The sequence below is a fragment of the Corvus moneduloides genome, chromosome 9 (genome assembly GCF_009650955.1).
Source record: "Corvus moneduloides isolate bCorMon1 chromosome 9, bCorMon1.pri, whole genome shotgun sequence".
Classification (NCBI taxonomy): domain Eukaryota; kingdom Metazoa; phylum Chordata; class Aves; order Passeriformes; family Corvidae; genus Corvus; species Corvus moneduloides.
Window position 1 is genome coordinate 15231425 of NC_045484.1, and position 23620 is coordinate 15255044.

Sequence of the window (23620 nt, forward strand, 5' to 3'; positions counted from 1 at the left end):
TTACATCTGCAGCATGTAGCCACATAAAGGAAGAAATACAGTAACTAAGACTGCTGCTTTCTCATCACTCCTGAACTATGACCACCAACAAATATCTCTGTCACCATTAAAGGAAAAAGTTTTTATATCCGTACAATCAGTGAAAATCATGTCTAACTCGTGTAGTTAGACATATGCCTAAGAAAAAGCTGCTTTGACAGTAGACCAGACAGCAGGGACATAGATAACTTTACTATGGTCAAACCACAATCAATGTAAAATATGTTTTCACTGTATGTCTGATTAATTCTTGTGGTCTTTGGAATGTGGTAGTGAACTCTGTTAAATCAGACAAATATGCCAGGCTGTTAATCGTGTTAGAATGGGGCTGACAGAGAGAGGAGGGCAAAAAGAAAATGATGGTTTAATCTGGGACTGTTTGCCAAACTGCAGATGTAGGAATTAGGTGATTTCCACACAGTTCATTGTGATGTGATTGTTTTGCCTACTCTGTGATGCTCACTGGGAAGTCTCATAGTCTGGATCAGGTTCAGACCTGAGTGCTGACAGTGTCCTAGTATGCAATATGGACATAGATGAAGATAATGTGAATTTAGATTAAATCTGTTTTATTTTGGATCAGCTTTATTCCAATGTTAATTTTTTTTTCCCTTCCCTAGGTGGCATAACTAGTGATACCATGTAATCCTTCTATATAATGTACTAGAAACAGGATATAATTTACCTTAAGGTCAAAAATGACATTTTTAGTAAATAAGAGTGAATGGTCTCTTAGCCAAGATATTGGTATTGCATATTGAAATGTTGGTTACTCAAGCATCTTTCTTCTGAATCCTTCCAAGATTGAAAGTGATGAGGAGCTGATTGCATTCTGTATGGTGAAACTTTAATAAAAAGTTGTGAGTCTAGATATTGGGGAAATTGCTTCCCAGTTTGTGTGCTTGTTCTCACCACCATCCTGCAAGACTGTTTTGTCTGGCCTGTTTGTCCTGAAACAGGCCAGGATTTATGGAGAAGATGTGAAATGGTGCTTAGAACTGGAATTGAGACTCCTATCTTTCAGTAGAAGTAGAAGGGGAGGTGAAGTACACACACTTTAGCTGATCCCAGGAGAACAGATTTACAAAGGGAGTTCTCAAAATGAGGACTAGACCTAGTGAGGGTGATGGCTACAATGGGCATTTAGGTGTTCTCATCAGTTCCATTTATTCTACTGGAAATGTCCATAGAGTGAGTTCTTGGTAGATGCTGATCATAGTGAAGGCGTAGTTTGTTCGTGAAGGTAGATGGAGAAAATACTTGTGCAAAAATCCAAGTTATTTTGTTTATAGTAAGATTTTGACAAATGGAGTGAGTTTATGTAGATTTCCCCCCAGTCTAAAGAGACTGGTCTGTGTATATAAACTTGTGGCTGTAGAGAGTATACATGGTGGATTGTTCCACACTGTGTAACATTCTTGAAAACTATTTGAATGCATGACATAACTAATCACATCTTTCTAATTGTAAAAAGCTTCTAATGGAAAGCTGGACCTTATTACATGTTGTGAGCTAGAATATCTGCTTTGACAGTCTCACATGCATTCTGACTCAAAGAATTTTGCAGGGATGTGTTACTTTTCGGTTGTTCTATCTAGATTGCTGCCCTGTCTTTCATTAGTGTGACCAACTTCTGTTCTAAGCAAACTTTTAGCCACAGCAGAACAGTAGTTGTATTAGTGGTTTCCCTTCTTTTGGGACTGGTGGAAATCAAGTAGTAGAGAGAGAGTCTGCTGCTGTTCAACGGCCTTAATATTCTAGGTGGAGAAGCAGTAAGTGGAACTGGGTGTGCCTGTTCTGTATAGGTCTGAAGAGCAGTGTAGTGGGGAAAAGACTGTTAGTGTGTATTTAAACTTATCCTGGCAAACATTTGTTGACATAAACAACTTCAGAAATGTTTGGGCCCACAATAAATCAGGTCAGACAAAAGAATGCCAGCCAACTGACACAGCAGTGCCTTTTCTGACTGCATGTATTGTGACCAGCCCTGACTTGGCAGGGAGAGTGACTGGTGCTGACAAGCTTGATGAGCAAATTTGATTTTGTTTTGCGTGAATAGAATCCATAGCTGTAAGGACATTATCGCTTAGTAATTCACTAAACAAACACTTCCCTTTAAGAGATACGTAAAATTAGAAAATAGGTAGATTATGCTTTTACATTAAAGATGGGTGAGCTGTTACAAAATGTGGTGATCAAAACCATTGAGGAGTGGGATGCTAATGACAATAGTGTGCTACTGAGATGGCTTGGCAAACGACAGACTTTCCAGCTGCTTAGTATTATCATTCTTGTATATTAGGCTTGTCAGCTTTGAATATGTGTTTTTTCATCCTGTTCTTTCTCCACTTCCACAGAGTATGCTTTCATTTGGGAAGAGCTTGTATTCAGCTCCTGTGAATGACAGTTCAACCCCCCGGTGAAAGATGATTTGCTGATAGGCTACTAAGCTCTACCCAAGCCTTTTTTTTTTTTTTTCCCCCCCCTTCAATTTTAAGAGCTGTTTTTTCCTTTTTGAGAGGTAGGGGGCTGACTCACTCCTCCAGGAGATTGCAGGAAACTAGTCACCTGAGTGAACAGCTGAACTCAAGTGCTCCGAGATGGCCTCTGTGTTGCAGGATCACTGGCAGTCATGGCTTTAGAATTCTGTGGATTTTTCGTTTCATGCTATTAAGCTTGAGAGATGGCATCCACTGGTGCAGGACTTCATGCGCATCAGTGAATGTGTACAGTGATACAAGGGACAGAAAGAAAACTGAAAGTAAATCTATTTTATGACTACTTCAGTTAGATTGAATTGCTGCAGGTACTCATTGGAGACACATTTCGTTGTGCATTCCTTTCACTGTAAGCAGTATTTGCTCTACCATTGTTTGATCTCAACCATTTTCAGACTTCTTAGAATCAAAACTGTGTTTCTGTTGATCTGGCATATTTAGACTGTTTTGCTGCCTGAGGTTTCTAAATCTGTCCTGAACAGGAAATCTCTGGTTTAGTGTCTGTTTGGTCTCAGTCATTGTGAATGCAGTGTAGTTGTGGTTCCTGATGACTTCTGCCCCCACCTCTCCCCAAGCACCACTTGTCACAGACCTTTTGTCTTCTGGAAGCACAGAAACAATGTTTCAGATATTTTGTAAACAAATGATACAGTGATGGAATACAAAGAAATCGAAGTTGGGTGTAGCCAGACCTTTGCTTTTGAGAGTACAAATAAGTAATCTCCTGCTTGAATGCATTATTTTAGTGATAGTGTTCTCCTGGATGGTATGATAAACATTTGATTCAACTCAGTGGTTGTTTTCAACTAGCATTTCCCTTTGAAGCTTGTTACTTCTGTTTCAGACTTGAAGAGGCTTGTGTCTATTTCAAGATTTTCTTTCTTTTTCCCCTTCTCACTTATTTTGCCTTTTCCCCCAGCTCTAGTGTTCTGGCAAGATATGTTATCAAATTTTAATAGTAAGAAACTGCATTTTGGGATCAACTTTGCTTTAATTAGTCTTGAGGGAGGGGTGGGGTGGTTTTCTGTCTTTACCAAACACATAAGGAACCTTAAGAGACTTTTTTGACCTATGTGACTTATGACAAGTCTGTAGTTGTGAGTCACATTGAACTCGAAGAATAATTCATGCTGTTTGATGTACGTCTGTGATACGCTCCTTCCTGAGCACTCTCAAACTGACAGTAATCTGTACATTGGTTGGGCTGCTTTATGGCCTTGTTTCCCCTCCCTTATTTGCTATGGGTCCAAAAGTCTACCTAGCATGTTGCCAAAAGGATCCTGGGGTATGGGGGTTCTGATCCCATGATTAGGAGCTCTTCTCTCCAGACACAAGTGAGCATCTGTGTGTCAGAAGGCGGGGACACCATCATCATCTTGGTGAGGTAAGAGGTGCAGTTCTGGTCAAATGGTGCACTTGTGCAAACCATCTCTAGTCCACTGACCACAATATTCATGCTCTTCATGTGAGGACTGCATATGTCCTGCTTAGACAGAGACAGGTGATAGGGATGGTTTGTGGCATATAGTCTTCAAATACCTTCATAAAAGCCCATCCATTCCAACCCTGCCAATAAAAATAATTAGTTCTGATGAAAAACTGTGGAATAGTTGTCTACCTCTGGAGGTCTGTAGGAAGAGATAAGATACAAGCTCCAAGGACTACCTCCTTAAGAATTTCAAAACTTAAGTCTACACACTAGACATATTTCTGAATGAACTAATTTGAATTACCTCTAACTATTAATAACCTAATTGCTGAAGATAATGTTACTGTAATTTTAAGATCTATTTTCTATGTTGTCTGATACGCTTTGAGTATGTGGACATCAGTACAGCTTTGCTGTTTTTCATTTTCATCACTGCCTTTGCCTGGAGCTGCCTGGTACTCCCAACAGCATTTATTGTTGCATTGATGGAGTACAAATGATGGATTAAAGCCTGAAGGGACCATTAAAATTACTTGTTTTCCTTTTGGCAGCTATAAAATTTTTCTGAGTTTTAAAAGGTGGCAGTGGCCATACTGGCTTAGGCTAAAGCTGTGTCTAACCCACTGTCTGAGCTGTGTTGATTGCCAAAATTGAATAGTTAGAGAAAAGTAAAAAGAGGTTGGACATATGTTCTGAACTGTTTTTGCTTAGTAGAATTCTTGAGCTGTTGCAAGTTACGTTGGTTTAGTACAATGCTTGGTAGTTCAGTAGAACAGTGTGGAGTAGTTGAATGAAAAGTTGTGAAGGCAGGTTCAAAAGGAATTAAGTTAATTCAGAGGCAGCAGTTCTGTTTTGTGTGTAGGAACAGCTGTGGTGCAGCAGTCATGGATGCTGAGGAACTGAACTGCGGCCAGTCTGGTCTAGGCTCCTAAGCAGCAGCACCCACAGGCTGTGCAAGGCACAGGCCAGAACTCATGGCCAGACCCACCAAGGCATTTACTGACTCATTAGTAACCCACAGGAAAACTTAACTTGTCCAGTCTCTCCTTGTTTCCATGTAAACTTCTTGTGTCAATGCTGTATTTTGGCAAGAAATACCACAGGTCGCTTACATGAAGAATCACCCTTTTCTGTTTTGAAGCTCCTGCTTGCTCACTTTAATCATCTGAGGTGTGTTACATAGAATTGAAAGATGTGGATAAGCAATTGATTTTACCTGGTATTTTCATGCCTTTTAAAATTTTCTAATCTTCTTTCATATCCCCAATAAAAAAATTCTTACCCGAGGTTGCAGCTTCTACTATTGTTGCTTTCATGGAAACTGCTTCAAGCCTGGATTGTTTTCCCCATTAAGTTGTGAACTCTCAGCTATAGTATGCCTTTAGATCAATGTGTGTTTGTCGTAAACAACCTCTGCTGCTAATGTGGATGCACTGAATCATGGCCATGTTGCATACCAGGCTTTTGAAAGTTTTTTGCCTTAGCTGTGTTTGAGTCAGTTTTAAAAATCATTATATGTAGGTGTAAATGAAGAAAAAGCCACAACTGGTTTGGGGGGTTTTTTTTAACAAGTTACATAGAACTTCCCTAATTTACTGCTGTGTAAAATGGGTTTTCCTAGACTTTTGTGTGTCATGTTACAGATAGAGCTTCCTTGTCCCTTCCAGCAGGAAATGTGCCCATGAATGGTAGATAGTTTTTACCTTAGTGTACGTCCTGAGTGAAGGTTTTTTCCTTCTACAATGTATAAGCCTGTCTGAGTTGGAAAAAAAAAATCTCCTGATAGATGGCATGTAGGGAAATAAAGCCTGAAGCACAGAGGTCCTTAGGAGACTTGCTATTGTACCTGATACAAACATATATAATTTGTGTGTAGCCCCCCCCACCTGCACACTTGGCAGCAGTGATCTACTGTACTGATGTGTCATATTGTAGTATGTGGATTCCTCAGAAAAATTTAGGTGCCTCTAGTCTAAATTTAGTGTCTTGTCACCAGAAAAAATGGCTCCGAGTTGAAACTATTCTCTGAGCAACACTGGATCAATTTGCACTGTACTGTAATTGTCCGTATTGACCTGTTTGTTATCATGGCCACAGGCAACACAGAATTGCCTCTGCTCGGTGGGGAAGTGAGTCAGCTTGTATTAGATCCTCTTTTTCTTTTTCATAAGCTAGACTTTCCTGATTTTGAAAGCTTTTTACCACAACTTGCAACGCAGCACTCTAGCACATGAGAAACTTTAATTCCATGCACCAGCACCTCTTCTGTAACAGAACAGAAGAGCTTGTGGTTTAACCTGTGCTATGGATGCAACAAGAAGTATTTTTTTAAAAAACTAAGATGGGGTTGGGATTTAGACACGCATAGTAAGAGGCATATGCTGTAAAAAGCATCTCTATCTTGGAGTGTGTGTTTGAGAATTTTTCTGATTAGGCCTGATTTAGGTGTTCAAGTTACTTACCAGGACTGATGTGCCTAAAGACAGATCTTTGTAGATCTAGGCTTATATAGGAAAGATACTTTAGATTTTGCTAATACTGTAATTAAAAATGAGCCAACATTTGCCAGAAATTTTAATTTACAAATATACAGAAATGGTGTTGAATTTGTATCAGGTGAAGAAATACTTAATGAACAATCAAAATCTGCTTTTGTTGATACCTTTTTTCATATATGTAATTATCAAAATGGTGGTTGATGAAATGACATGAGTAGATGATGATGGTTTAATTCAGAAACCTTAGGGTATTGGTGTAGAATTCCCACCCCCCACCCCCCCCCTTTTTTTTTAGAGTTTACTTGCTTGACTTTTTGTGAGAGGTAAGTTTGTGTAAATGATGTACAATATTGCAAGTTTACTATTGGCAACTGCTAGTATCACTCTATCTTGTAACAATTTCTTTATTCTAAGTAGGCTCTGCTTCAATATGGGCTAGAATTCCATGCAGCTGAATACCATCACAGTGGTTTGTAATGTGATTGGGTGTTATTTCACTGTTTTAATGTAGTTTCTCCTTTACTTTTTTCAGAAAATCATGATGGCCTGCATCAAGTAGTACATGAACGTCTGGGGGAGTTGCTACGTGTTTTAAAAGCAGTGATAAATAAACATCAGACTCTAAATTCAGTTGATATTCTTAGTGCTGCAGGAACAGTTATTGCAAAAGTAAAAGGTAAGGAATAACTACCTTTCCATATTAATGGAAAATTGTAATTAGTAATTGTAATTAGACTTGATTGACTCTGGCTTGGAGTTATGGATAGAATTTTACATATACAGAAGAAACTGGGGGGTTTTTTTAAGATTAATACTTTAATAGTTGTTTAAAAAAACACTTCCCAAAGTGAAGAGTAATATTAAGCAGCTTGTTCTCTCATTGATGTGATAAAATTCTACTTATAGGAAGTTAAGTGCAAACCCACATTGAATTCTAAAAATGCAAGCCTTTGATTTTAAGCTTTTCTTTACCTGAGTATCACAGAATAATATCACAGAGTAATAAATCTGGCATTTATCCACTTTGGGATTTGCCAAGAATCTTTGCCTAATTCTGTGAATCTGTAGGAATGGTATTGTATCAGGTGAAGAAATCTCTGAGCAATCCAAATCTGAATGGTCAAACAGTTATAAATTCCACAAGTGGATCATAGCCATTTGTCAGTAAAGGTGTTAATAGCAACAAGAAGTGGTGTTGCAGACATATGTTAATACTTTCTACTGTTGATCTTTGCTACTGCAGTTTTCGGCATGTCAGAAAAATGCAAATAGTGAAGCAGTCAATTGCTCCAGCCTCTTAAACCTGTTCCTTCTCTGTGTAACCTTTGACTGCAGCTCTTCCTACTCTGGAGTCTGGTATATTACTGTGGAACCAGCTTTGAGTAGGGTTAAATCTCTACCTCTTGCCTGTGTTAAATCATGTAGGATATCTTCCTTCAGAGACATATAGCTTAGTTTTTCTTCCTCTTCTAGGCTTTCCTTCTTGTTTCCTATTTATCTTAGTATGTCTGAAATATATTGTTGATTCAGTAAAGTGGGAATATCAGTTAAAATGCTAGTGTGTTTAGCTTCTGGATTCCTATATATTGGATTCTTACAAGCTTCTTATGGATTCTTCCTGTTGATACATAGTTTTGCCAGTTTGTTTGATCTTGGCAGGTACTAGCAGACTACTTTGCATTTACTTTGTGTTACACGTGGTGTTTCCTATAGCTCTGTACCTGGTATTTCACATGCTCGTGGGACAGGACTATAACTTCTGAACTTGCTTTAGAGGTTTGTACATAACAGCAGAAACGCAGAGAGTATCCCTCTGATGCCTTAGGATTTAGCTTTTATATTTTTCAGATCCTGTACTGCTTGTGTGTGTAACTCTGAAACTCCATATAGCCTGTTAGCTGCTGTTCTCCCATTCTGGTTAGACATAACAAATCCTCTCTAGGCCTGGACTCAAGGACACCTTGTTGCCCCAGGCCCCAAAATATGTAAATTAAACTTCTAGAAAGGGGGAACAAACTTGGGGTAATGACATCATTACCTGAAATTGTAATTGGAGAATTAACCCCAATATGCAAATGGACCAAACTCATAAAAGTGTGAAAAACCTGTGACCCGACATCCATTTTGGGTGTAGCCCTAGGGCTCTGCCCATAAGTGTACCTTATTGAAGGCCCTTCAATAAATACCCACTTTTATTCTCTTAATCTTGTCTAGCCTCTGTTTTCAGGTAGCCGCTCCAAGGCATCACCTCGTGGTGCAGTTTGCTTGTTGATTGATTGTGGGGAGAGTTAAGTACACACATACAGTGGTAGTCAATGCTTAGGGAACATGTTAATTGTTTGGTGAATGTAATTCTACTTCCACCTTAGACAAGCTGTTTCCATGCTTAAGTGCTGTGGTGAGATGACTGTGTCCTCTATTTTGCCGTAATTTCAGTGGACACAGGACAACGTTCAGCTGTTCTTTAATTCAAGAAATGTTGAGGAAAAGTGACCTAAGGTATGCAAGTAAATCATACCACATCAGCCTTTGCTAAATCACATTTTCAAAAACCACTGCAATATCATCTATCCTTCCTGGACTACATAGTTTATTAATATTCTTGATGTGCAATGCCCCATATTAATCACAGTCTGTACTGTCCAAGTTCACAAGGTAAACTAGTAGAATAATTTTCCTTGTCTTGCGTGTAAGGCTGTTGATTGAGTCCATAATTATGTTGGCTTTTTGTGAATTTTTTGTGTATACTTTAAAAGACCATGGAAGTCCAAGGCCACTTTCTATAGTTCTAGTGCTGAGCCAGTTTTCCAGACCTAGATTTATCTATTCTCTCTCCTACCCTTTTACTTCAGAAGTGGAGAATTAAGCACTTTGCTAGATTACATAATCCATTCCTCCAGAGTACTTGCAGCTTTCTGAATTTGATGCCATACTTTTTTTCTCTTCTTGGTGTGTAGTGTTCTATCATACAGTTTCAACAGCACTGAACCCTGGGCAGATGCATTTGCGTTTTGTATGTTTCCTTATATGCTTCTGTTTCTACCTGTTTTTACGAGTAGCTGTTATTTGAATTTTTTTTTTTTAGGATTCATTCCTTTACCTTGATAGTGAGCAGAAGAAATAGTTTTAGTACTAAGGTGTTTTTTTTTTTGGCAATGCAGATATTCACAAATACTTTTTACCTTTTCTCCTCTGAACAGATCTAGTTGTTTGCACTTGAAATATACTAGTAAGACTTGTATGGTAGACTTCACTCTCCGTTAATATATTGTGTTTAAGAGGAGCTACAGTCGTGAAGGGATTGCATTATTTTGCAGGGGGGCTGGAATTGGAAGAGCTTTAAGATCCCTTCCAACCTAAACCATTCTGTGATCCTTTGGCTGAAGGAAATACAAACTCGCTCTGTGGCAAACAGTCTTTCCTGTGATCCAGGCTGTGTGACCTGGCCACACAATTGCAAGGAAGGTGAACTCCAGATCACATTAAAGATGGTCTCAGTCAGTACTGCCTCAATGTTTGTAGCCATTGATACAAACAAGTACTTTGATATGAAGATTTTTGTAATGCCTGTCAGTGCTTGCTCAGACACATACTGTATTTGTCACACCTCTGGAGATGGAAATGGGGAGATTCAAGACTTCAAGACTCTTTCTGACTGGTGCTTCAGTCCTACTTCTCTGGGAACAGTGAAGCCTTTGCTGTATGAAAAAAGACTACCTCTCCCAACGTAATCTGTGGTAAATGTGAAGGCGGTTTGCCTTTAGCACCTGTTTGGTTTTTACAGCTGTTTTTTTTCTGAGGATCATACTGCTCCAAGTTTATATTCAAACTGAAGTGTATGACTGCTGGTACTGAGAAAGCGGAAATAAAAATACAGCATGTTGTGATGGTCGTAAGTATATCAGACCTCAGGTTTGCTTACAGTGACCTCTCTGTAACACATGCATTCACAGGTTTTCAGCTGTGGTTATTTCACTAGAGGTAATGCAACTTTTGAATAAACAGGAAGCTACAAGAATGTGAGGAGCTGGTAGAACATATCCAGTATCCTTTTTCCTCTGTCTTCCCTGTCTTTGTTAATGTGACATTATGAACAGTTCATGTGACTCATCTGTTTCTTGTCATTGGAGGACAGAACTATAAAAAGATATGGAAGCACTCTGTAGTTGGATTTATGACTAGGAAGAAAATTAACCTGAAATAGAAAAATTCTGATGCTTATTTAGGAGAGGATGAAATAGAAACAAGCTGGGATTTACACATGATTCCACCTCCTGGTTTTTGAGTCTTTGCATAATGTCAGGGTTTCAAATCTACTTTGTCTTTGGAACTTCATACAGGAACAAGTTGCTACTTTAACAAAAAAAATGCCTTTTGCTCTTCATTAAATCAGTTACAATAACTTTGAAGCCTTAGTGACCTCTGTCTTGTGAAGTGTTCTCATAACTATGAGAAGTTGCACCGGGCTTTAAACATGTCCAGTGCAGATAGACTGCCTCCCTTTAGATTACTGCAAGTGTGAATATTTAACAAAATATTAGAGTACTTCTGACCCTCTTTCAAGCCTCTCAGCCATTTCTCAGGACCTTCAATGGGCATGATACAAATGTGCTTGTGGTTCTGCTTTGGATGTCCAATGCTTTTCCTTTTAGACAGATTGAAGGAAAAACTAGCTGTAACATGTTATCTGAATCTTGCTACAGAGAATCATGCTTGGCAGTACAGACTTGTTAGACTTGCCCTATTTTGGACTGAGGTTGAAGGAGAATGGCGGTGAGAAGAGTGGGACATGACACACTGGATTTCTCTGGTTATATCATGAACATGACATGGTTCACTGGGCCTCTTTGGACTCTACTACTTATACATGCCTACTTGAGTGCTTAATGAAGAATGTCTTTTAAATGATACCTCACTTGACCTAGAAGAATTGAGACTTACTTGGAACATCTTGCTTGGAACCTATTCAGATTCCTGTTTCTGTAAGTCACTTCCCATTCTGGCACGGTATCATATTCATAGTTATTTTTCCACTCAGTGCCTTTAAATAGTTGATGGCTCCTGAGTACATGATTCTCCTGATCCCATCCATGCTGAATTCAAGTTTCTACTCTTCTTCTGCTCTTAATTACACCCTTTGACTTAATCATTAGAGTGAACACTGATTCCTGGTAAAGCTGAAAGTTACCTTTGTTTTCAGAAATTTCCTATTTAGGCATAGTTTTTTTCGTAGTAGTTCTGCATCAAAAAGAAATACCTCAAGCAAGATGAAGTTATTTGAGTTTTGTTGGTGTATATATGATGTACATTCAGGGCAAAACTTATTATGGAAGGAGTAGGAAACAGTTCCTTGAAATTGTCTTGTTGGCATCCAGCTCAAGTTGAGGAGGCTGCCAGACCTGGTAGTAAGTACAGGCTGGTGAAATTATATGGCACTAAGAACTAAAAGTAGAACAGTGGGGCCTGGACAGCTTGTTGATCCTCTCTAGGATACAAGGATATTCTTCTGCCTCTTTCCAATCTCCATACTATTGCTCTTTACTGATGTTCCTCTCCCCACTTACTTTACATATTATTGAAGAAGAGAGGTAATAACAAGAAGTATTATAAGTTTTTGTTTTGGGAGAGGGAGTGGTCCTTTTGTCTTTGTTGGGTTTTTTGTTTGCTCGGGTGGTGGTTTTGTTTTTGAAATAGTTCTGAAACGTTTTTGAAAGCACTGTTGTGATGTTAAAGATAAAATTGGTTGCAAAGATACTCAGTTCCAAGAAGTCAGCCAGTTGCTTACTTCTAGTAAGTCAGCTAGTAAAGTATGGATTGAAGATGTATTCCTGTCTAAAAAAATTGTGATGTCACCATATGTATCTATCAGGTATGAGAAAATTGATCTGCAAAGAGCAAATTCTGTGAGCTTGGTTTAGTTTTGACTTGTCCAGGCTCTGCAGACAGCTGGCAAGGCAGCTTTGATGTTGTCAGTCCTGCATGTGTGTATGGGCAGCAGGGTTGAGGCAGCAAGTGAACTTGTGCAGACTCTAGCATGGCTGTGTCCCGTGGACTATGTGCTTGTGAGTTCACTGGGAACTATCCAAGCATCACCTTTTAAAGGCACTGGTTGCCCTTCAGTCTTGACAGCTGTCAGCCTTTTCTTCATAGTTTTAGAAGCATTGCTCAAATGTCCTCAGTCACTGCTTTAGCTTCTGGGATTCTCACTTCCAAAACTTCCATGGCTGTTTTGGGTTCCCCAGCCTAGTCTGTGCTTGATTCAAAAAAGTTTTGATGGCATGACCCAAGAGTTGAAACTGCATCATACTGCAGCATTTTGATGAGATTGCCAAACCCACCTCAGCTTGAAGACAGCTTTGGAAATAGAGATCCTGTGTAAGCTAGGCTTGCGTTTCTGGTGCTGGATTTTAATATATCACTGTCATATGATTGAGGTTCATTATATGTCACCTGAAATCTTGCTTAAAAGAGTTGTCTAGTTGTATACTTGCTTTGAAATCTGTAGAACTGTAGATAGATAGCTGTCATTTCCAGACATGGAAAGATTACTATAGTTCATTGTTGTCAGTAGCTATTGTGTGCAGTCAGGATGTCCTGGGGAAAGAGAGTGCGTGGTTTCAAGTTGACGTTAAGTACATCAGCATTCCAGTGGTAAGCTAGAAAAAAGCTGGTGGTATTCTACTGAATTACTAGGAGATTAGACTAACCTGTTTTGGGAAAAGTGAAAAGAAGTAAATCTGAAAAACGTTGAGATTTGTTACTCCTTTTGTGATGGATCCTGAAGAGAAAGGATTTCTCTGGCATATGAAGTGTAAAGCTTAACAAAACTCTTCCTGGAACAGGAAGACAGAGTGAAACAGACGGCGTTTCTTTAGGGAAAGGCTCTCTGTATTAATGTCTTGTTGACTAAGTGAAAGAGGTGCTCTCTCTCCAAAGACACTGCGGCTAATGGATATATGAATGTTTCAGTGGTAAGTGCTTTGAATGCACAGTTTTTGCTAATTCCGTCTAATTTTGAAGCAATTCGCATTTCATGCAGGCTCTTAAATGATTTTTCTAGTCGTTAGTGGCTAGTAATCAGTAGGTCTCATTGTGACTGTTGCGCTTAATGATTTGGAACGCAAAGTTTAGACTTATATGCAGCATTATTTCTGGGAAGTTGAGGTTTTCAACTAACCTGAATTTAAAAAAAAGAAATCCACTGCAATTTACAAAGTTATTAAAAGAAAAATCATCTGGAAAGCTTTACTGAGTCTCTTTTCAAACAAAGGTGCCAGAGGCATTTTTTTGTGTAATTACAAAGTGTAGCAGAACGAAGAGGTAGGAGAAGCTGTAATTTAGCCGTGAACTGTGTCAACAGAGACTGGTAGTGGTTTTGTAATATGCAGGAATTGTTTTCTGCTGTAGGCTTACAACAACATTATTTCGTATCTGCAAGTAATTGTAAAAATTGCCCCTGAGAGGAATATGTGTTTTCTGTAATGGCTTCGTATAGAAATAGTTGTTTTAAAAATGTTGATCAAGTCTGTTGACACACTGTGTAAAAAGGAATTGATTTAACTGTGTTACTTTACTGGTTAAAAACTTTTCCTTTCACAAAGGAAGTCTAATGGGGGAGCAGATTACTGTACTTTCTTTGTTTGTTACCCATTAGTATTTAGGCATCTGGCAGGAAGCTAAATACTTTTTTAAGATTAAAGCCTGTTAATTTGCTGAGAAAATTTGTATAGAGTGGGCAACATTATAACATTATTTTATTTTTGCTACTTCTACAAGTCATTGTGTTCTATTTGGACTTGAAATGTAAGGAAGACAAATTAACCTTGTTAGATTTTGCAAAAAGTGATGTGGGGTGAATACCTGTATGCATGTCATTGCAGTATCTCTGAAATAGGTGCGAGCATGTGTGACTCAGACATCTAGAGAATTAAGAGTATTGCATTGCTTAAAAAAAATAAACTTAAAAAAAGTAAATTGGAAAAAAAATACTAATGTGAAATGGTCATTTCTCACAATGTAACACTGGGAGAAACTTCCATCCAGAGGGTACAGCTTCAGCTCAAAGGAGTGTATTGCAGCTTTTCTACAAAAAAATCTCCCAGTCTCCATTGATTAAGGAGTTAAGTTGGAAACAGACAAAAATGGTTGTGCTTTTTGTCGTCTCCTTTCCCTCTCCCTCTTCTCGTTTAGTAGCTGTTAATAGAAGCTCTGGATGAATCATTCTTCTTGTCTCATTATTCCAGCTTGTCATGGAAGCATGCTGAAGGCTGTGTTAAGTGGCTGAGTACTTGATCACCGCTTTAAACTATCTAGTTTGTCCAGTAACACTCTTCTTCCTAGTTTGGACCACCAATAGTTACGCTGAGTTTCTTCCCCACTTTTAACAGGGAAAGCCGAGGGGCTTTTCCCGGAATATGGAGCTAGTAATTGAAGGGTTTTTCAGGGGACTCCACCTTTTGATAGCTTTCTGCTTGCCTGTTCTCAAGCCAGAAATGCTGTGTTCTGGATTGCATATGGTTGGGGGGGCATCCCCACAAGCTACTGCTCCTGTTTGGAACTCTGAAATTTCTACTCAGAAAAGAAACAGCTTTTCAAATATGACTGTATTTGTAAGCTCCTTTGTGGTGCTGCTGCTGCTGTGTGATTTAACTCTAGTTGGTAAATGACTGTTTTTGTCTTCCATGCATTACCAACGTTTCCACACAAAGCTGTTCCTTAAGTGGGAAGATACAGGAAGTGAAAGAGTAATCTGACTTCATTGTGGGAAGCATCTGGATTGTGTTAAATTTTTTCCTTTAGTGTTTACTTTCTCACTAATCTTCTTTAAAAGTGTGTTTTTTCAATTATTCAGAAAAGCATAATGTTGCATATTCTGTAGGAGACTTTGTGTGTAAAATTTGTCTCTAGGCCTAGTAAACTTGCTTGATTGATCCACCTCTCAGCCTTTTTTTCTTTTTTTTTTTTTTTTTTTTTTTTGGTAAGCGGTGAACTTCAAAGAAGTTAATGAGGAAAACAAGAGAGAACTCTTCAGTGAAATATTTTCCTCCATTGAAACATTGGCATTCACCTTTGGAAACGTGTAAGTTGGAATCCAGAAAGAGTTTTTAAGAGAACTCAATGGAGCTGAATCAAATTAAGGCTCAACAATAACAAAAGCTTTAGTTTTCTTTTGGACAACTATTTTCTGATAAAGTAATTTTAATTAACTACATCTAGAACAATTTTACTGCTTTGTGGTTTTATCAGTTTGGGGTTTCTTTCTTAATAAGGAAATCTAGGATGGTATAGAAATGCAGGGAATATAAGACCATTACTAAAAATGGTTTGCAGAACTTTTACAGGACTTAGTGTAACACTATCTGAATTTTTGAATTCAGTGACACAAAATTGCTTGGTGTGAGGTAAAGTGATGAAGTAACACAATTCTTTGTTTTTCTGGCAGTGTTTCAGACTTCCTTATGGGAGATGTAGACAATGGCTCGTCATTGGGACTTCCTGTATCTCGGAGAAGTAGGGTAGGCTAAGCACGTTCTCTTGGAGTGTAAAATGATATCTGTTAAAGGAGACTTCAGTTCCACTGAAACTCTCTGTATCATGGGGCTGGGACACTTGGAGTCGTCTGAATTTAAAAAGAAGATTCAACCCAGGAAAAATGTGTATTCAAGGTTTCAAATACTTGAATGTATTCTCAATTCTAAATGATAGCAATGACTCGACAGGACTGCCTGCTGTCATTGTTTTTAAGATTTTTTAGTTTGTTAAGTGAAAATAAATACTGAAAAGTAAGATACTTGAATGACTGCTCACTGAAGTAGTTAGACTATTACCTGTTAAACCTGGAAACCAAAGGTTTAGTGACCTCATTTTGGCTTTTAGAGACTAGTGTTCATGACAAAATGAGCTTTCCTTCTTTCAGAGCCCACTTTGTGCTGTAACTGTTTCAGCAACAATTCACTAAAAGAACTGTCAACTTATAGGTAGTCAAAGAAAAAACACTTATGTTTTAAACTTCCCTTTAAACACTCTGAAGGTATGATTGAAAGATGCTCAGAACCAAATTCTGTTTTGAATTTTTGTGTATCTAGCAACAGACTTTCAGGTAAATCAAATAAAATTAAGAGTAACATGCAAGGAAGATACAATTGATAATTAGTGTGTATTACAAGCTAAGTTGTAGCAAGGTTAAAAATGTTAGATCGCGAATTTTTAAAATTTTTTTAAGGCTTTGTTGAAACATATTTAAGACTTAGCATTTCTTCACACAGGCTTGTGTGCAGCAAGCCATGCAGCTACAGCTGAGTAGTCTTTTCAAATTTTCACTATGTTTGGTAACTCATCTTTCTCCCATGTGTGTTATCACACAAATTCTGCTTCTGTAGCTGTTACAAAACTTACCTTCATAAACAATATGGAGGAAAAGTAGGCTGCCCAGAAAACTGGTTCTGGCAAACTTAGAATTAGGTTGCTGATAAAAAGTATAAAATAAAATAGCATAGAACCCAGCATCTCATGTAAATTAAATGAGATTATTTGAAGAAGTACAGGTTCATCAAATTGGTTCACCAACAGAAGGAAGGTGCTGAATTTGCCAACATTTTAATCCTGAAATGGTTTTGCATTGTAAAAATACATGCTTGTGGAATGAGATGGTCTTATATATTGTATTGTGACGTGAATGATTGATTGTCTAAAAGATCACTCTTCTGAACATGGGGGTGGGGGGAAGGCCAAGGGCAAATTTGAATATAGCGAAATGAAGAAGGAATTCCATTCTTGATGCTTCAGAGATCACCAGCTTATATTTAAAAGCTCGCTTTTGTAGTGTCTCCTGTTTTTCCTAATGTGAAGATGAACAATTATAAATTCTAGAGCAGGTAGGATAACATAGTTCAGTTTCTTAGAAATCTGTCTTAAGTACATTTTCACTTAGGCAAATAAATATACATTTAACAGGTGAATCATTTCACTTGGATTTACAATTCAGAGTGCCATTTGGAGGCCAACTAGAAGATGAGTGTTAAGAGGCGTTAAATGCAAAATATTTAATAGCTATATTAACTTTTTCTGTAGTTGTGTGTTCAGTGGTTGATCATAGCAGCTAGCTGTATTTTAAACAGAGCGTAACATTTTGGTAGAATTTAACATGTAAATACTTTGAGGGTTGATTAAGGAGAAATATTTTAATTGTCTCTTTAGTTAGGGACCTCCCTAATTAAGCTGATGAGGATGGCTCCAAGGTGGGGGGTGGGCAGTGCTGATCTTGCTTCTCTTGACTGCAGGCATTCCACTTAGAAGCTTAAGTTAAATATGTATACCCCCTCTTAGCAAATGTAATTGTTCTCGTTTTAGCTTTTGTAGTTCAACCAGACATACAAGGTGGAAGCAAAGATGTTTTTAAATTAAAAACAAAAGAGCTGTAAAATATACTGGAAGAGACCAGACAGACATGTCTGACCTTTCATTACTCAACAAGCTATTTGAATGCTATTTGATGCTGTGCAGATCTGAGAGCATAATAAAGAAGGATAAAATTTTCAAAGTGTGTGAAGAGATTTGCCTGTGTCAGGGTGAGTCTTGGGTAATGAGGGCAAAAAAGACACAGGAGACTGGTCGAAGTTGGAAGTGAAATCTGCCTGGAAGTCAGGCTTTTAATTTTTGCTAGAACTACTGGGATGAGTCACTGGTTGCTTGAGGGGGCAAGCTGTATGGATCAAGTTCTGATAATAGGTTCTAGGACATAGATAAAAGTATTTATTTATGTTTCCTTCTAAAATGTGGTATAACATATTTGCAATGAGTGAATGTGAATGAGTGACCTTTGATTAGCTGCCTTAACTAGTGTGCCTGATTTACTGGAAAGGAGTGAGCAGTTTTCAGGACTGCAGTGATTTAGGTCTTATAGAATGGGAAATAATTTTTAGGACCAGAACCTAAAAGTGCATCAAGTTAATATAAAGTATGGTGGTTTTCTTCTTATTATTTTTTCTTCCCTAACAACTTTAAAATCTACTTGAAGACAGTAATATTTTATGTAAAATCTGAACTAAATCTAGGAATGTTCAGGCTTTCTCTGCAACCGAATATTGATCCATTGCTAAATGAAGATTTTAGAGGTTTTTTAACAGTTTAGTTGGGGACAGCTTCGGATAGATTTCCCACCTGTTCTGGAAAAGCCCTTCCATTTTGTTGAAACTTTCCTGTATTAGACAGCCACTGTAATAGTATTCCACTTTCTTAGGAATGAAGCAGGTCTTTAGACTGTAGTTAGATTCTGTTTGATGTCATTGATGATTAATACCTTGCATGTTTTGGTCTATGGAAAAGCTGCTTTTGCTGAGAAGTAAACAATGATTGTTGAGGGATTTTTGTGTGATTTATGATCAGTTTTCATTTACATTAAAAAACCCCGACAAACCAAAACTACTTTTATCATTGATAACTGTGCTTCATTTTAGCAAATGTCTGAAAATAAACCAGTGCCAGAGTCTAAATGGAAACAAGCTGTTCTTGCAAAGCTTAAGGGCACTTTGCAGCTATTTCTTAGCTTTGTTTTCTGTCTGCTTTGTGCTTCAAAGTTTTCAGAAGTAGTTTATCCATTTAAAATTGTGTAGAGTTTGATGTCTGTTTTGGTTTGGCTTTTAAGGGGGTAGTGGTTACAAAGTAAACTTTTTGTTCATTTAAATTGTTGAGCAGTCAGGTCTACAGCACAGTCCTACAAATAATTCAACTTGCACACTTAAAGGGCTAGCAAAATGCAGTGTGAGGACAAAGGTAGGGATGACATGATGTGCTAAATTCCTTTTATTATTGGATTACATTCTGTCAGGTTGTACTGATTGTCAGGGCCTCATTAGCAAGTGTTACTAGTCAGCTGTTGTGCCTACAGTGCACCACCTGCAAGTAATTTATGAAAAATCCTAACTTTATTCCCTTGAGGAAGAAGTACAGGCTCATAATGGCATGTAGAAAGATGTCTGTTATATGTATCTGGCATTAGGTCTGTGTGAAATGGTTTCTAAAAGATAGGGAGGGATTTTAGAAAAGCTGGCGCTCACTTAATTGTTTAACAATTCTGGTTGATATTTAACTCTTTCATCACAGACTTCCAAACTTGTAAGGTGTAAATGATTCCTTGTAAAGGTGTAAATGATTCCTTCCATTATACACCTTGATGTAAAGGTGTATAATGATTCCTTGCTATTTATCATGTCTCATTTGACAGCAATGGGAGTTTAAAAGCTATTGTACTTTAGATGAGAGGGAGTTATGGTGCAGTTTGCTTTTTCTCCTCTATCTGCAAATAAAAAGGAGGCAGATAATGCTGTTTATGTTGTTAGCTTTCAGTTCCAGCGAGAGATTTTCTTTGCGAACTTAATGTTTTTTTTCCTGTACAACAGTCTTTTGAGAATCTTTCTGTGGCGTCTGGGGGTTCACTGCATGAAAGGGATGATATTCAAGGTAGGTCATTCATTTAACATTGATAAACACCATTTTGTATTGTGTGGGTTTTCTTCTAAAAATGTTCTAAGTAAGTTGCTTGGTCACTTTTTTACACCTGTGCTGCCATTACAACTTCACTGTAAAAAAAAAAAAAAAAAAGCTATTCTAAAGGCTTCATTCTTTTGTAAATAATCAGCCCAGGTTGCTTTGGGGGCGGGGCGGGGGGAAGAACTAAGGCCTGAAGCACCTTCTGTGTGTTGTCATACGGTTGGTGTTTTGTTGGGTCACTTTCTTGAAGTTATGCTGACCATATGACTACTCCAGATAAAATACTATGACCCTTTAATTTGTTCTAAAACCTCTGTCAGTCCTGTTTAGAGTCAACTAGCATTAAAGACCAACTCAAGATCAGAGCTGCTTAAGCACTCACAGTTGGCTAATACTGGCTTTGCTCTCAGTGTGTGGTCATGTCTCAAAATCACTTCTTTGTGTTGGATGCTTTATTTGCAGGACATCTTCGAGCAGAGGAGGTTGATAGCATGCTCCTAAGAAATGACAGCGGAATTGAGTCGGCTCTGTCCTATGCTAAAGCATGGTCAAAATATACCAAGGATGTAGTCTCATGGGTAGAAAAAAAGCTTAGCTTGGGTGAGTGGCTGTTTCTGGCATTTAATCAGCTTTGTCATGATGAAATTAAATCTGTTGTCAGGCCTCTGTGCTGCAGACTGTCAATAATGTGATTTCTAAATTAGTAGCTGTTCCGCTGAAGTGGACAGAGCTATCATGCATTTCCTATAATTAAAGGCCTGTAACAAAGTGAAGGTGGTCCCCTCTGTAGTCTGTTTGTTAAAGGAAGACTGTAAAAAGCATTTAGCATGTGTTATAACTGTTGTTGTTATAATGTAAACAGTAACTGTGAGATTTTCTCAACAGAAGTGGAGTGTGCTAAAAACTTAGCAAAAATGGCTGAAACTGCTAAAGCTGTTGTTGGACACCAGGTGAGTAGACCTTAGGGGCTATGTCTTAGTCTTGAGTCTTTATTGGATGGCTTGCCCAGGAGTAAAACTCTGATGTTGAGGAATGGATTTTTAAGCTGATACAGAATTGATTTATACTATACTAAAAGATCTGCATTTTGCGTCTTTCCATTTGTTAGGGAAATTTGGATATGTAATACTATTTTTGTTGAATATGCAGGTCAGTTTTCACAATATTCTTTTTTCTGCCTAATGTCTTGTATGCTTTGTGATTTGGACTTGCGGACTTTTTTCCTAGTAAAATGAATCGCAGATGAGAAATTAGTAATTTTCTACATTCATAACTGACATTCATACCTATTTTAGTAAATACCTTACTAAATTTAATTGAAAATATAGTTCAGTTATACAGACATTTAGAATGTCATTATCCCTCTGTCTTACCTGGAACATTAATATGTTTTGTGTAATTTTAGGATTATATGCCATTCCAGTCAATATTCATTAATGCTTTTCAAAATGATATTGAGAACAGTCAACTTTGGCAACAAACAGCTGCTGCTCTCCAGTCTAACAAATTTGTGCAGGTATGCTTAAAAAAAAAGACATAAGTATATATCATTTTATAGAATATTTAAAAGAACAAAATTCCAGCCTATATGCCTTTAATGTACTCCATTAATATTTCCTATCTAGCCCCTTCTTGGAAGGAAAAATGAGCTGGATAGACAAAGGAAAGAGATCAAGGACCTTTGGCAGCGAGAACAGAAAAAAATGGTAATTCTTTCATATCTAATGGTTCAGTCTAGAATTCTGCAAAAGGGTGAAACTTTCAAACTAAGCTGTTACACACTTATATTGACACATTGTCTCTGGGGCTTATTGAAAGTAGATGTAACTGTCCATTTCATGGTAATCTGGTATTTGTAAGATACTATCTTTCAATGACTGTATACTTTGTTCTGCAGCATACTGACCTGTGCATAAGTCTCTTTAAACATTACATTAAATAACTGAAAAATTAATCCTGTTGATTCTTCTGCTTTTTCTTTTGCTGCTTTCTGCAGCAAGAGCTGGAAGCTGCTCTAAGAAAAGCCAAGTTGCTGTATACACAGCGTCAAGATGAGTATGAAAAGGCAAAATCCTGTACTGCTCGTGCTGAGGAAGAACATCTTGGCTCAAGTGGAAGCTTTGTGAAAGATTTCAGCAAGCAACTGGAAAAAAAGCGAAGGCTGGAAGAGGAAGCTCTGCAAAAGGTAGAGAGGTTTTGTTCCTTGCTTTTAAAGTTAAGCCTATACTGGTTTTATTCACGCATTCCCAATGAGGGTATTCAAGTAAGTTCAGTTCACATTTTTAATTTTAATCATTCTGTGCTCTTTTGTTTTTTAATCGTAAAAGGGAATCTCAACTACAAACATATTGAGTGGTGGTTTTTCTTGCTTCTAGTATCAAGGCCTGCAGTCCATCAACTCTTTATACTTGTGTTTTTTCTTTAGGCTGAAGAAGCCAATGAACACTATAAAGCAAGCATGGCAGAGGTTGAAGAAAAAAGAAATGATTTGGAAAGCTTTAAAAGTGATGTTTTAACACAGCTTCGGGAGCTTATTTACCAGTGTGATCTTACTCTTAAAGCTGTAAGCATGGTTTTTAAAATACATATTTATATATTGTTAAAACTAAGAGCCCCATAAGCCCTATTTTAAATAGAAATCTTTCAAAGGACAGATGTCAAGCCAACAGAAGAAGGAGGAATACTTTTAATCTATTTGTGTTCCCTTTCTGGTAGGAGTTAAAAAAAAATATATGGGGAGGCGGGTCTTGAACATTTTCGGGTGTTTCATGAGCTGTTGCCTTGCAAGCACCCTGACTACACAATAAAAAATTATAAAATTATATAAAATGATATAAAATAAAATATCTTCTCAAAATTTTGATGGCAGTAGTGTTCCTCTGTTGCTTAAGAGTACAGCTTTCTTTGCTTTAATTAGTGCATTAGCAAAGATCAAGCCCAGAACAGACATTAACACACTTCAGCCTTGATGGCAGTCTCAGTTACTGCAGAATCCATTATGACTAGTTGAATATACTAATTTATTGTGTGTAATAGGGAAGTGATGGTCAAAACTGCATGTTACATGCACAATTTAAAAAAAAAATTTGAAGAATATAAGAACGCATTATGCCATGAGATGTTCGGGGATTTTTGTTTGGGTTTTTTGGTTTATTTAGATGAGACAATGACAATTTAATGCTGGGCCAGGGAAGGAATATAAAACATCAAACTTAACCCTGCTCCACAAGCAACCCCAAAACCAACCCATAAGAAGAGAAGAAAGCATAGACAGACTTGTCAGTTCAAGTATATTTAAATTGCAAACTGCTTTGCAGTCTGAAAGCTGATGAAGCTGTTATGCAGTGTCCCCTTTTTCTGGTTTCTGGCATGTGATAAAATCATTTAGAAATGTTATGTAATTTAATGAAGAAAGTGTTCAGTTAATCTGTCTGTTGGGACAGAGTTTTGTCCATTTCATGCCTTAAGACAATACGGAGCTCACCTGTGTTTGGAATTCCAACTACTTCATTGTTGTAGTGATGACTAATATTCCCTCCAGAACATGAAAAAAGCCTTTTTGATAGCAAAAGCCCTTGCTGTTTATCTTGATCAACGCAAAGTGAGAAGCAATTGGAATTGCCTTTGCCTCTGGGAGGATTCAATAACCCAGAGAGGAGAGAAATACT

General features: G+C 37.7%; 1 protein-coding gene across 6 annotated transcripts in view; it reads left to right on the forward strand.

Annotated features, from left to right (window-relative positions):
* Positions 1-23620, forward strand: part of ARHGAP29 (Rho GTPase activating protein 29) — a 51731-nt gene that overhangs the window by 16962 nt on the left and 11149 nt on the right. For 5 of the 6 annotated variants that reach the window (XM_032117717.1, XM_032117718.1, XM_032117714.1 and 2 more), the window contains exons 3-12: positions 6997-7140; positions 15447-15543; positions 15907-15979; positions 19862-19922; positions 20415-20552; positions 20838-20902; positions 21358-21468; positions 21578-21658; positions 21949-22137; positions 22378-22515. In XM_032117717.1, the coding sequence (XP_031973608.1) occupies positions 6997-7140; positions 15447-15543; positions 15907-15979; positions 19862-19922; positions 20415-20552; positions 20838-20902; positions 21358-21468; positions 21578-21658; positions 21949-22137; positions 22378-22515 (1097 nt within the window). Of the gene's footprint in view, positions 1-6996; positions 7141-12972; positions 13436-15446; positions 15544-15906; positions 15980-19861; positions 19923-20414; positions 20553-20837; positions 20903-21357; positions 21469-21577; positions 21659-21948; positions 22138-22377; positions 22516-23620 lie in introns of those variants that run through there. The other variant, XM_032117719.1, reaches the window with a different exon arrangement.